General features: G+C 43.4%; 1 protein-coding gene and 1 pseudogene across 2 annotated transcripts; one reads left to right on the forward strand and one right to left on the reverse strand.

The window, feature by feature from the left end:
- The first annotated feature begins 874 nt into the window (after positions 1-874).
- LOC306776038 (solute carrier family 35 member E1-like) lies at positions 875-4,717 on the forward strand (annotated as a pseudogene). The gene is made up of 6 exons: positions 875-916; positions 1,005-1,220; positions 2,889-3,026; positions 3,506-3,630; positions 3,740-3,986; positions 4,491-4,717. The product of its transcript is annotated as a solute carrier family 35 member E1-like (transcript).
- Positions 4,718-10,360: 5,643 nt separating this feature from the next.
- Positions 10,361-12,293, reverse strand: LOC306776039 (prostaglandin E2 receptor EP4 subtype-like; the record flags this gene model as incomplete). The annotated part of the gene is made up of 2 exons (XM_079266624.1): positions 10,361-10,690; positions 11,502-12,293. 2 exons carry the CDS (start codon positions 12,291-12,293, stop codon positions 10,361-10,363), a joined length of 1,122 nt encoding a protein of 373 aa, XP_079122750.1.
- Between the last annotated feature and the right edge of the window lie 346 nt (positions 12,294-12,639).

Consider the following 12,639-nt stretch of genomic DNA (forward strand, 5'->3'; position numbering starts at 1 on the left):
TAAGAGCATTCATTATTTCAACAAAAAAGCCAAATTTTCAGCTAAACGTTTAAATACAGTTAATCCATGAGGCTTTTATTTTGAAAGGGTGGGACTGGGTGGGGGAGGGAGGGGGAGAGGAGATATAATCATCATGTTTGACACATAAACAGAGGTTATTAAATGACAGGCTTCATCACAAGCAGTTCAGCTAGAATTCACTCTCTGGGGCTTTTATTTTGAAATGGGGTGTGGGGTGTGGGGGAGAAGGGGAGAGGAGACAGAATCATAATGTTAGATAAACACAAACCGGTTATTAAATGACAGGCTCATCAAAAGCATTTCAGTTAGGATTCATTCGTAGCCTTAACTAGCTCAACGTTACATGTTTATCTTCTGGTGGTTGCATTTACGCTTCAATATTTATCAATGTGTTTTTTACTTATGAAGATAATCTTGCTGCACAAAACATTAAGTATCATAAGCTTGTGCTCAGAGCTTATTTTCTGCAATATTCCAAAATCCAGAGGAGAAATCCCACTGGTGCTGTGTTGAGGAAACCAGTGCGAGGCTCACTTCAGCGGTTGCCCCACCGAAATACATTGTCCCTCATCTCGCCTATTTGAAACACCACCAATGTTATAAAGTTCAACTGCACCATAACACAACTCCAGCCTCTTAAATAAACATTACACCCTTCATATTTACTGCATTTGCTAGATGTAGAAAATAAACCGGCTACTGAGTGTAACTATGACTTATATAATAGTCCTAGTACGGTAAATAGACTTCAGATATAAGTATCTTTCATCTGTTTTGACCTCTGACACTATTTGAGAGTCACAGTTGTAATGTCAATATATCTCTAAACTTTTGAAAGCTGCTTCACTTGTGGATGGCAGTGCTGAATCTAGTTTTGATGTTTCCCGGTCTGAAAGTATGTCTTGTTGATCCTTTTTTTAAATGATCAGGGTGTCTCCAATCTTGAGTAAAGCTCGGTCATTGTTGTTGGTAACGCACACCAGAAACACTCGGTGACGCCGTGCAATAGTGTTGTGTTTGACGTAGGAGCATTTCATTCTCCAAACATATTTACTCTCGTGCTACCTGATGCTGCTGAATGGCATTACAAACTGCTTCTTATACTTCTTTTGTTCTTTCCTCACACAGTCAAAGCTACAATGCCAATATGGGTGGTGCTGTTATCAAGAATCATCATGAAGGAGAAGCAAACCACAAAGGTGAGTCAGTCCGACGGCAAACGAGGCACAAGGCCCGCTCTGTTCCAGCCTCAGGCCGCGTGTCAGCGGTGGTGATGTGGCACAGTACTGCGTCTCGTGTTACATGTTAGTCCCTGGGGGGGGTCCTGCTGCCGGGGGGGGGGGGGGGGGTCAGGTCTTATTTTCACAAGTCATCCATATTCACCTGTTAAATCTGCTTAATGAGGGCAACGTTTACAGCATTTGACATCTCTGGAATAAAGCTACATCTTACAGTCTAGGTTTGCTAAATGTGAATGAGGAAACCTGCTGAGCCTCACATCAGCTCGTCATGTTTCCCGTACAGTTCAGTGTTCAGACAGGCCGGGTCCACAGGCCGGAGCGTGCGTGTGCGTGTGCGTGTGTGTGCGTGTGCGTGTGTGTGCGTGTGTGTGCGTGTGTGTGTGTGTGCGTGTGTGTGTGTGTGTGTGTGTGTGTGTGAGTGAGAGAGAATAGATCTTGTTTGAGAAGAAGCAGGCCGCTCTGTGCTGTACTGAAGAACCGTCAGACCACTGACTACTACTTTGTAAAAAAACGATGCATCTCAGTTGAGTGTTTGTACTGGACTCGGCTTTGTTAAATGACGGATGTTCAAACATCATAAAGTGTATAAAATATACTCAGCAGCCACATGACGTAAAAACAAGCATCATAAAAGAGCTTATGGTAGACCTGTTGTATTGGATTGCGTTAGAGTGCACAAGTGTACCTAATAAAGTGGACACTGTAGGTTTTCTAAAGAACAGAGTACGCAGGACTAAACATTCGTATCATCCAACTTTTCCTTTTGAGTGCAAAAAGCCTTCAGGATGAATTTCCCAAATAAGTTGGGAATCGTGAAATAGGACAGAAATCTGTGTCTCCGCCGAAATAGCCGAGGCCTCTCCATTTTAAAGGTTACAAAGAAGAAAACCAGCCGAGTTAAGTCATCTGATCCATCAGCGTGATCGGTGTGTTAGCAGGAGATAGTATTAAGCTGTGTTTAACAAGTTGTTACGCAAAGTTTGTTTCTCGCAGCATATCCTGTTTGAGAATGTTTAATCATCAACCCACAAAGGAGAGAGATGCTTAAAGACACAGTCCACAGATACATGTTACTTGTGTTTTCTGAATTTTATGTACAAGACCACTTACATGGACAATAAAGCTGAGGGGCAGTGTGATGTGTTGATGGCAGTAAAGTGTCAGAGCAGGTTTTTCTCAGTGTCTCGTGTGGTTGGTTTGAGGAGAGGAGAGTGGGTGAGTGAGTGGATGCATAAGTGGGTTTTATAACAACTGCATGTCTCATTTATCGTGATCCAACATTTTCAAAATGCAAATAAGACCTGTGGGGTGTGTGTGTGGTCTCAGATAGAGGGGTTCGTATTTCCACTTTTCTTCAGGAGGTTGTGCTTTGAATTTAAGGCTCAGGGGAATGTTGGAAATACAGTTTCTATGCAGAAAACCAGAGGTTCTGTGAAAATGATTTGTTGTTGATCAAATAATGTACAACTTTTATTTTCTCACTCATTTGAGGAGGGGTGCTACAAACAATTACCTTGATTGGGGAAACAATCCCTGATTTTTCAAACGATGTTTTGATATAAACTATACAGTGTTTCTCTTGGTTTCCGCTGACTCTGCCCTCCGTCTCTGTGGTCCTCGTCGTAGGTTTACGTGTCGCTCATCCCCATCATTGGAGGAGTGCTGCTGGCCACAGCCACTGAGCTGTCCTTTGATGTTTCCGGACTCATCAGTGCTCTGGCTGCCACGCTCTGCTTCTCTCTGCAGAACATCTTCTCCAAGAAGGTAACTCGTTGTCGGGCCGGTGTGTGTGTGTGCCACATGATGAGGGGAGGAGGGTAAATGAAACATGATTACTTCTTGGTGGTTTGCTGTGAAACACCTGAAACGGACGTCCTGGTTTGTGAAGTTGTGTGTGTGTGACTGTGTGTTTTAAAAGGGAAGTGGCCGGAAGAGCAACTCGATTCCACATGTGACCCATAACTATCATCCTAAAAGTGTTTCTCTTTAGATTATGACCATATGTGTCCGGTTGCTGCATTTTACTGACCCTTGCACAAATCGTCCTTCTGACTCCGTGATCGTTTTGTTTTTATAACATCAAAGTGAAAGAGCAAAATCACATTTATTAATGTCGGAGTGGACAACAGGAAGTATCGTAACAATAAAAACCTAATAAAAATCTATACATCTTCCTCTCCTTCGCTAGTGCAGTTGTTTCTTTTTCTACCACATTGTTCTGAACTGATCCTGCCTCTGTAAAGGTGCTGCGCGACACAAATATCCACCACTTGAGGCTGCTCAACATCCTGGGCTTTAATGCTGTTATCTTCATGGTGCCCACCTGGGTTCTGGTGGATCTCTCGTGTTTCTTGTTAACGGAGATCTGGTGAGTAGCGGTACGGTCTTTCTCTGTGACATTTACACCGCCTGTGGCGGTGGTGGGAGCTTGTTTCATGACCCTGAACGTAGCCTGACCCTCGCTGCTTTCCTTACAGGCAGACGTCTCCGGATGGACGGGTACGTTTGTCCTCCTGCTCATCAGTGGCTTCTGCAACTTCGCTCAGAACGTCATCGCCTTCAGCGTGCTGAACATCGTCAGCCCGCTCAGCTACGCCGTCGCCAACGCCACCAAGAGGATCATGGTTTATTAGCATCTCGCTGCTGATGCTGCGCAACCCGGTCTCCCTCACAAACGTCATGGGCATGATGACGGCCATTGTCGGGGTCTTCCTCTACAACAAGGTGAGTCAGCCTGACCACTTGGAACTAGGAAAGAGGAGAGGCAGAAGTTAAAGGAGACGAGCATAATTTATCTTCTGTTGTTCCTCTTTGACTGAAAACTCTTCATCAGCCATCTCCACCAGTGTACGTGTGACAAACTAATATCAGGAGATGATGTTGTAGACATTTATGGAGGTTATTCTGCAGTTTACAGTTGTTCTTGATGCCTTGGCCTTACTTTGTGGTAACTTTGCATAATAATGCATTCTTTTCCAGAGCAACCAGCTGCCACTTTGTGCTGTTTATGTTCGCTGCACTTTCGTCCATTCACACTTGTTCTTTCTTAAACTGCCAGAAAGCAGCTTTCTTTATCTTTCGCTCTCCGTCCAACTGAAATGTAAAACGTTAAGTTACGCTTCCTCTTGGAGAAACATTTGACCCAAACTATTTAGGATCCACTGTGCAGTGCCAGAGAACCAAAGACACCCTGTCATTTAAAATCCATTTGCCCTTCTCTGCCAACAGGCCAAGTATGACGCTAACAAGGAGAAGAAGAAGCTGCGAGCACCAATCAGGACCTGGTGTCCTTTGACAACCCGGCGCTGGAGAAGGTCCAGGCCAACGGGTCAGTGACTTTCCCCCACGGCTCAGAGCAGCAGCACAACTGGAACAACGTGCTGACCGACCACTTCCAGTACAGCCGGCAGGCCTACACGACAAACTACAACAGCAACCACCAGTACGTGGTGTGAAGGGAGGAGTCTGTCCTCGATCTGGGGGGCTGTCACAGACATTACTGTGTAGGCCCCCCCCCCCCCCCCCCCCCCCCCCAGCAGCGGGACACAGCCCGGCTCCCAAACACGAGACTGAAGGCAAGTGCTGTTTGTTGTGGATAGGAAGAATGAGATGGCCAGTGACGTGACCTCTCCCACGCTCCTCCCTTTCTAAACTTCACTTTCTGACGGCTTCGCTGTGTCCTTGTTCATTGATTAGTTTGGTACCCGCTGTATGTGATGGTCCGAGAGGAAACACAACTTAAATCTCCTGTTTCCAGACAGTTTGGTGACAGATTCAGCCATGTTGTCCACACACACACGCACAGAAATGTGTCACAGCAGCTGGACATGCAGAAGGTAGTAATGAATGATTTGCACCTTACTGTCTGGAAATGTTTTGTTTTCACAACCAGAGATCATTTTGGATTTTGGGTTATTTTGTATACTTTCAGAGAAAAGGTTCTCGGCTGTAATTATTAAATGTGATCGCTAACTTGCACCGAAACAACAGTCATGTTACATTCTGTTCCAAACAAATCTCAGTGGAAGGTCTGAACATACGTCATTTTTCTACATGAGGCACCTGTAATGATGTGAGGAGAAACAATATGTTTGATTCGTTGTCCTCAGTGGATGAACCGTGTTGCAGATGGGACTTCAGCAGACGCTCACTTAAGAAACTGTAGATTCGGCCTGATGACATAATAATAAACTAAGTAGGTGTTTTTCACCGTGCTAGCACCGTGGCTTCATGAACGGCAATGTTCGTCCACCACCAGATATTCATGGTCCCCAGATGATAAATCACTCTGACTTCTCTTCTGGTGCCACCAAGAGGTTGATATTTGTGGTTTTAAGTGAAATACTGTTTAAACTTTTGGATGAATTGTTCTAGCGCCGCCACCAGCAGGTCAAAGTGTGTCCAACACTTGTGTCCATAACTGAGTTCCTGCATAACTAATGACAGTTCCCATCAGCCTCAGCTGTACTTTGTGTTTACTGTTAATGTTAGCGTACTAGCATGCTAATCTAACATGGTGAATATACATGATACATGTTAGCGTCATCGTTGTGCGCATGTTAGCACGGAAACTGTAGCATTTAGACTGCACTCACTTTCCAACGTCCCTCAAAGTTACAAGTGCCTGATGAACAAAAATGCCCAAATTCCCAACATCGCGTCCACAAGAAGCTGATGCTCGAATACTTGTTGCACAAGCAGATCAGTTAACATTCAGTCACACTTGTCAGCAAGTGTTTTTAACTGCCATCTTTTCATCACACACACACACACACACACACTCGGCCTCCATGTCTTTGAACTAAGATACACTTTCAGAGTGAGACCAGTTCTTCACCCAGAACTGTCAATGACCTCACAGTGACCTCACATCTGTCCTTCTCCCCAACGTAACGATTCAGTTCACCGTTTGTTATCGTGGAGCATAAATGTAAAAGTTACATTTTTTGATTTACCAAAACAAAGCGTCCCGTCGGTATGCATAGTGTACTGTAGGAATTCTCATGTTTCATCTTTCTTAGGCACTAACCATGTACAAGTGTAATAGAGATGTTACAATTCATAGTTTTGAGATGAAGAACCATTTTCTAAATTGATTATTGGTATTTATTGATTTGCGAAGCTTCTCGGGCAGAGTGAGATTTTCTCTCCTGGTTTTCTTTTTCAGCCTGAACCAAAGCTGCGTGTTTTAGTTTTTTTAAACAGAGGCCTGGTTCCAGTTTGCAACTTCAAACCACAACTTTTGTTCTGCAGATTGTGTTTTACTTTAACGGGACAGATGCATGCATGGAATCACAGGTTTGCTCTTGCAATTAAGGATTCAACTGTAATTGAAAAAGGTTGATCATCACTATTGTTTTCCGTCTGCAAAACTGCTAACTAATCATTTATTATTGGAAAACCTTTTTACTGCTTGAAGAACGATTTAATCATCAGTCACTTGCTCTTATTGTAGGACCTCTGCAGGCTGAGCGTCTCACTGCAACAATATAAGGTTATTCTTTTCTTTTGGTGATTCAAATGTCTCGGCATTAAAAATCAACGTATTATTTCTGCTCATTTATTTTGTAAGGACAATGCTCGTTAATTAAATCTTTGTAAAAGTGCCAGTTGTAGCCTGTGAGCTTGTTTTTCCCTGCTAGATGTGGGTGAGGGGACGGTGCGGTTATTAATCTTTTTTTGGTGCGCTGTGTTTGTCTTCTCTGACAAATTACAAACACTGTCACATCATTTAGTCTGGAGGAATACGAGCTCTGTGGGGTCGGTGCGCTCTGGCCTTCCCAGAGACCAACTAGTATCGGTAATAATAATTCTTCTTTTATTTATACATAACAGTGCTGAGATGGTTTGGAGCTGACATTGCTCGTAGGATCTTGGGAACCCGTAGCTGCTCCGCTTTTCTCCAGCAGGGAATGAAATCACCACCGTCTGTTTTAACGAAGATAAAGTTGGCTGTTTTGGACTGCACGACCAGAAAACACCTGTATTTTTGTCATTTAGTGAATTACAACAGCCCTGGAACAATTATTACGGTATTATATAAAGACTGCTGCTGTAGTTTTATGTGTGTATCACACTTGGAGGCTGTACTTTGTGGTGTTGAAACACAAAAACAGAACTATTAGAAAGTTCCACCACGAACGGCAGCCTCATAAATAACAAACTGTGCTGTCAGCGTGGATCAACATGATTCATTTCATAGAGGCAACTATGAAAAATCTGATAGATGTCTCTCTGATTGTTTGGTTTTACAGCCGCACATATCCAGTATCGTTAAATGTGAATGCTCTCATCAACTCTCTTCAGGCTCGTGTTTACAGCGCCGTCCCAGACGGATGCACCGAGTGACTGCAGGACAAAGTGAAGCGTTTAACGGCTATAGCACCAGATTATTATTATTATTGATATAAGGAGACTGTGAAGAGCTTAAAGAAGAGTGGGTATCATTCGTCAAGCAACGAGAAACCTTTTTAAATGTTTATTTCACTGTAATATCCTAGTTTCTACTACTATGTGGAGAATCAGATGTCTGAAAATACTACCATATGAGTACCGGTACTTGTTCTGAAATATTATCAGACAATAAGCAGTCATGACTTCAATGGTAAATCATGTACATTTACGGACCCTTTTTCAAAGGGCTTTGCTCTTGAAAAAGGTGGATCATTGAGAACTTAGAAAGCTGATTGTTGCCAAACTATTTTTGTAAATGTCAAAAGAGGGAAATCTGCTTCCTTTTAATCATGAATGTTTTTACAAACAGTCTAAATTAGCTTGTCGATGATGTATTTCAGTACAAAAAGCCTTTTACGACTAAAATTAAAATGGAGACTTCATCTGCATATCAGATTCAATGAATCCAGTTCAGGACTCATTGTGCCCCCCCCCCCCCCCCCCCCCCCAGTGGTATTACATCATTTCACGTGAATGTCAGAGGAAAACACTTCAAATCTAAACTTATCAACGGCTGAGAAATGTGATTACATTTTATCTTGTTTGCAGGTGGGCAAGATGTTAAAATTCACAAACTACAACATGTAGGACACGTAGTTCATGAATTTCCTTCTGATTTAGACAAACATGGCTGTTTGTTTCTGTACAGTGAGCTAATTGTGTTTGCTCTCTCCTGTAAAGCTTTCAACTGGGATGTAAATGTTGAGGAATGGAGAAAGGGGAGCTTACTTTGTAAAACTTGTAAAATTATTATTTTGTACATCTGCAGTTGATCTCGAGGCAGACTTTTTACTTAACCGATGTTCATCGATTTTTATTTATGTCAAGGTACATAAATGTTGTACAGAAGTGCAGCTATGCACTGTCTTGTCTGCTTATGTTTAGTCAACGGTATTTTTAAATGTGGGGGGGGAATAAATGCATTGTGAAATACTGAACAAAGTGAATATCTTCTTTAATGTATACGTATTTGTGCTTTTTATTGACATTTGAATGCATTAATTATGTTTTCAGCCATATTGCAGTGTCATATTTAGTGTGATTTATGTAAGCAGGTGTTAAATGTGGTACCTTTTTTAGGTTTCAGGTTCAACGAACAAGAAACAGTGTGCTGTCCTCTGAATGGCATCAAGGAACCAAAGCTATATATTCCAGTTTAAACTGGTTTTATCTCAAGTTTAAAACATCTGAAGGTCACTTAACTGGTCAGGACACGTAGGATAAATATGTGGAGGCAACTGTCTTCACCTGGTAACTCTAACTTTTAAATGGGGTTTGTGTACATACAGGAGCTGAAGAACCATAGCATAACATGAAAGATGAAATTCTTATTATTGTTTGCACACAGATGACTTGTTTTTTAGTTGTCTGCCCCCTAGTGGCCATAAATCATTTAACACAGTATCAATTTCAGCTTCCTCAACATCAGCGCAGTGAGGAGTTTCAAAATAAATGTGAGCACTTTTTCAAGAGTGAATGAGCGCCTTCTCATTCTAGTCTTTTATCAACGGAGCCCGTCAGTGCTGTGCATTCTGTCCTTAAACCGTTCAGGGAAAGAAACAAACCTGCCAAAGGTTCTGGGGAGACATTTTGAACAACATCCTGCAGATGGAGCTCAGTCGTCATCCCTGTCACGATGTTACAGTTACCAGTATGTTGCCTCCTCCTTCGCTGAAGCTCCATGAACCACACTCTTCCCAGTGTACGACGTGCACATGTAAGTTCAGCAGCAATATGGTCCAAGTCTAGGAAACCAAAAAGAATAGTTGATGGCCAATTGAGTGTGTGACTGACTTCTTACATGCTGTTTTTTTTTTTTATCTGTTCCTCGACAGAAACAGAATCTGACCTGAAAAAACTGAAAGCTGCTGACCTCATGCACTGCTGGATAAAGGGTACAGAGTTGAATATTTCAACGTGAAATGCAACATGACATCCATTCAAGTCTAGAACAGTAGAGACAAAAGACACCAAGGCTCAAGCTAGGATCTTTAATAGGCTCCAAATATTAATTCATATAATTTAATCGGTGCTTCTCCAAGCTCATATCAGTGGTTTCAAATGTTTAACGTGGCGGTAACTTAGAGAGGATGGGGGGGTCTGACCCTACCTAGGCCTACATGACAAAACATCTAGTAAAACCTTATGATGTCCATGCACTGTTATATGAATACATGACTTTTCGCACTGGATCTTCCAAGAGTCTCTGGTCAATTGGACCTCCAGATGAAACGAGCTGTATGTTCCTGTAGCATCACACTGATTAATTAACATGACCTGTATGGCTGATCTGGTGGCGGGAGGTGATGAAGCCAGAGCCCCGATTGTATGAGGCGAAGACGGTGAAAGGCACAACACAAAGGCTCGACCGTGTCTTATTGTTGCACTTCTGTAACATCCAAGTCACCTATTTATTCTGTCCTGCATCACTGCAGGAGACCTCTATAGATGCAGATCAGCGGTCTACTTTTATCAAATGAGTAATCTTTCAGTAACCCCGAGGGTCCTGTCCAGCTGTGGGTCGGCGGAGACGTCACAGTCTTTCCATCCCACTGACGACAGCTCTGAGACAAAGTCCCCGCATCGAGCTGCTCGCAGCCTGCAGAGCACCAGACATTCATAGGTGTCAACCACGTCTTCGTTGTTTAACTCTGGCAGAGGCTCTCTGCGTTGTGCGGAGTGAATTTGACGGTGGCAGGCAGCTGAGTCATGATGTTTGCATTGCACATCAGCTGGGTGAACACGTGGTGCTCCCTCATGAGTTCGGAATAAAACTGGTTCCTTTGTGTTTTAGGAGATGAACTTCTGCGAGTGCTTCTACATCGCCTGTATAAACTGAGTAACCGTCGAAACAGGGACCTCCTGAGGAGGATGTAGATCCAGGGGTCCAGGATGGGGTTCATAGCAGCTTTCCGGATGGCAGCCAGGTTAGCAGAGTCATTTTCTGCCATTAAGTGGTTGGCAAACATACGCACCTTTTTAAGAAGAAAAACATGTCACTATAGCAAGTAAGAGTTTTTAAATACTCAACAAATTGTTAAATATCCACTGAAATATTTCCGCTGTCATTATTTGTCTGGTTTCCCAACTCAAATCAAGGTTACCATTACTTCATTTCAAGAACTATTTTAACCCTATATAGACCACATCACTGGTTCCCAAACTGTTTTGCTTTTGCATGCTTAAGACTAATACATGTGACCCATATGTTTGATATGAATAGTATGCATTTAAAATAATTCCATTTTCTTTTTGATGACCTTTGACTTTTTGGAGGTCTAAAAGGGAAACATTGTATTTAACAGGAAGGGTTTTTGAGCTACTACTATTCCTCTTCATTTATCAGACTGATGCGGCTACTTTACACATTAAGATTTTGCTGACAAAACATATCATTTTACATAATATGATGCATTAGATTAAACTATCAGGACTAGCAAAACACTAAAATTCTTGCATAATGCATGGGTAACAATAATCAAACAGTCACACTTTTATATTTGTACTTCCACAAGTTCTGCATAACTTTTACTTTTATTTTAGTATTTTTACGGTGAGGTATTGCTATTACTTAGCAAAGCATCGGAATACTTCTTCAACAATGAATTTATCGTAATGCTAAGACATGGCTAAACCTCCAGGTATAATAGTTCAACTGGACTATTCCCCTTTGGTTTCGTTTCTTGAAGGATCATTTAAACTAAGCTTTTCTTCAGGTATTTCTGTACCGCAAAGGGGATGGTATGCAACATCAATAATTTGAGTAACAATCGCGCACTGACTCACCACCAACGGGGCTGAACATGCCAGAACCACCACGGAGGTCATCAGCAGCACCGCGATCATCTGCGTCTCTGCAGCCCAGGACAGAGCACTCCACCTCTGCCCGACGCTGGCTGTGGTGACGGGTCGCTGCGCGGTCCTCTGCCGCATCAGCAGCAGCGCTCCGCACACCGCCAGGTTCAGCACGATGGTGCCCAGGATGAGCAGCAGGCTGATGACGCCGTACATGATGGAGTAAGCGGTGGCCACGGGCGTTCGTGGCCTCCATTCGATGAAGCACCACTCGCCACACGGCTGCAGCTTGCTCTTCGACATGCCCATCATCGGCAGGCAGCAGAGGAAGATGTCGCTGATGTAAATGAAGAAAAGGAACTTTTGCGCTAAGCGTCGGTCCACCCGCCACCGCTGGTAGGTGTACGGGCAGCATATAGCCAGGTACCGCTCTGCTGCCATGGCGCATATGATGCTCAGTCCTGTTAACCCGAAAAACAGCAACAAAAAGGAGTCAAACTCGCAGACACGTGGGTTCGACATCACTGCTTCGTCCAGGTAGTTGGCTATGGTGACCGGACTGGCCAGGCAGGTGCCCAGCAGGTCCGTCACCGCCAGACCGCACACCAGCGTATAGAAAGCTGAAGATTTCCTCTCCTGTCTTGATACTGAAAGGACGATTATGGCAATTAAATTCCCAATGGCGCCTCCGGCGAACATCAAAATCGGTAAAGCGATTGTCACATTCGCATGTTGATGCTTATTTGTGGAAACAGGTCCGTGCGTAAAGTTCTGGCTCTCCATCGCGAAACACACCGATAAGCTTGTGTTTGTTAATTTGGTCTTTCGTGGATTTGGGAGTGCGTATCTCCTTTTAAACAGCTGTAACTGATGAGTAGTCAGTGGGACTATTTTCTCGAGTCTCATCCCCTCTGCTTCCCAGAAATCCAGATGCAGTTAACCAGAGGTCGTTGCACACAGCTGTGAGCGGAGAGGTGGGGCTGTATAAGTGAAACACTCATCATCCTTACGGGATGGATGGGATACACGTTTGTTTCTCTTTCGTTCCACGCTTCATGTCTCATCCGCCGATGTGGACGTCATTACAGCGTAGTTGTGGCAACCTGTCACGAGGTCAACTTCACTGGCT

The sequence above is a fragment of the Melanostigma gelatinosum genome (assembly GCF_949748355.1).
Source record: "Melanostigma gelatinosum genome assembly, chromosome: 4".
NCBI classification, from domain to species: Eukaryota; Metazoa; Chordata; class Actinopteri; order Perciformes; family Zoarcidae; genus Melanostigma; species Melanostigma gelatinosum.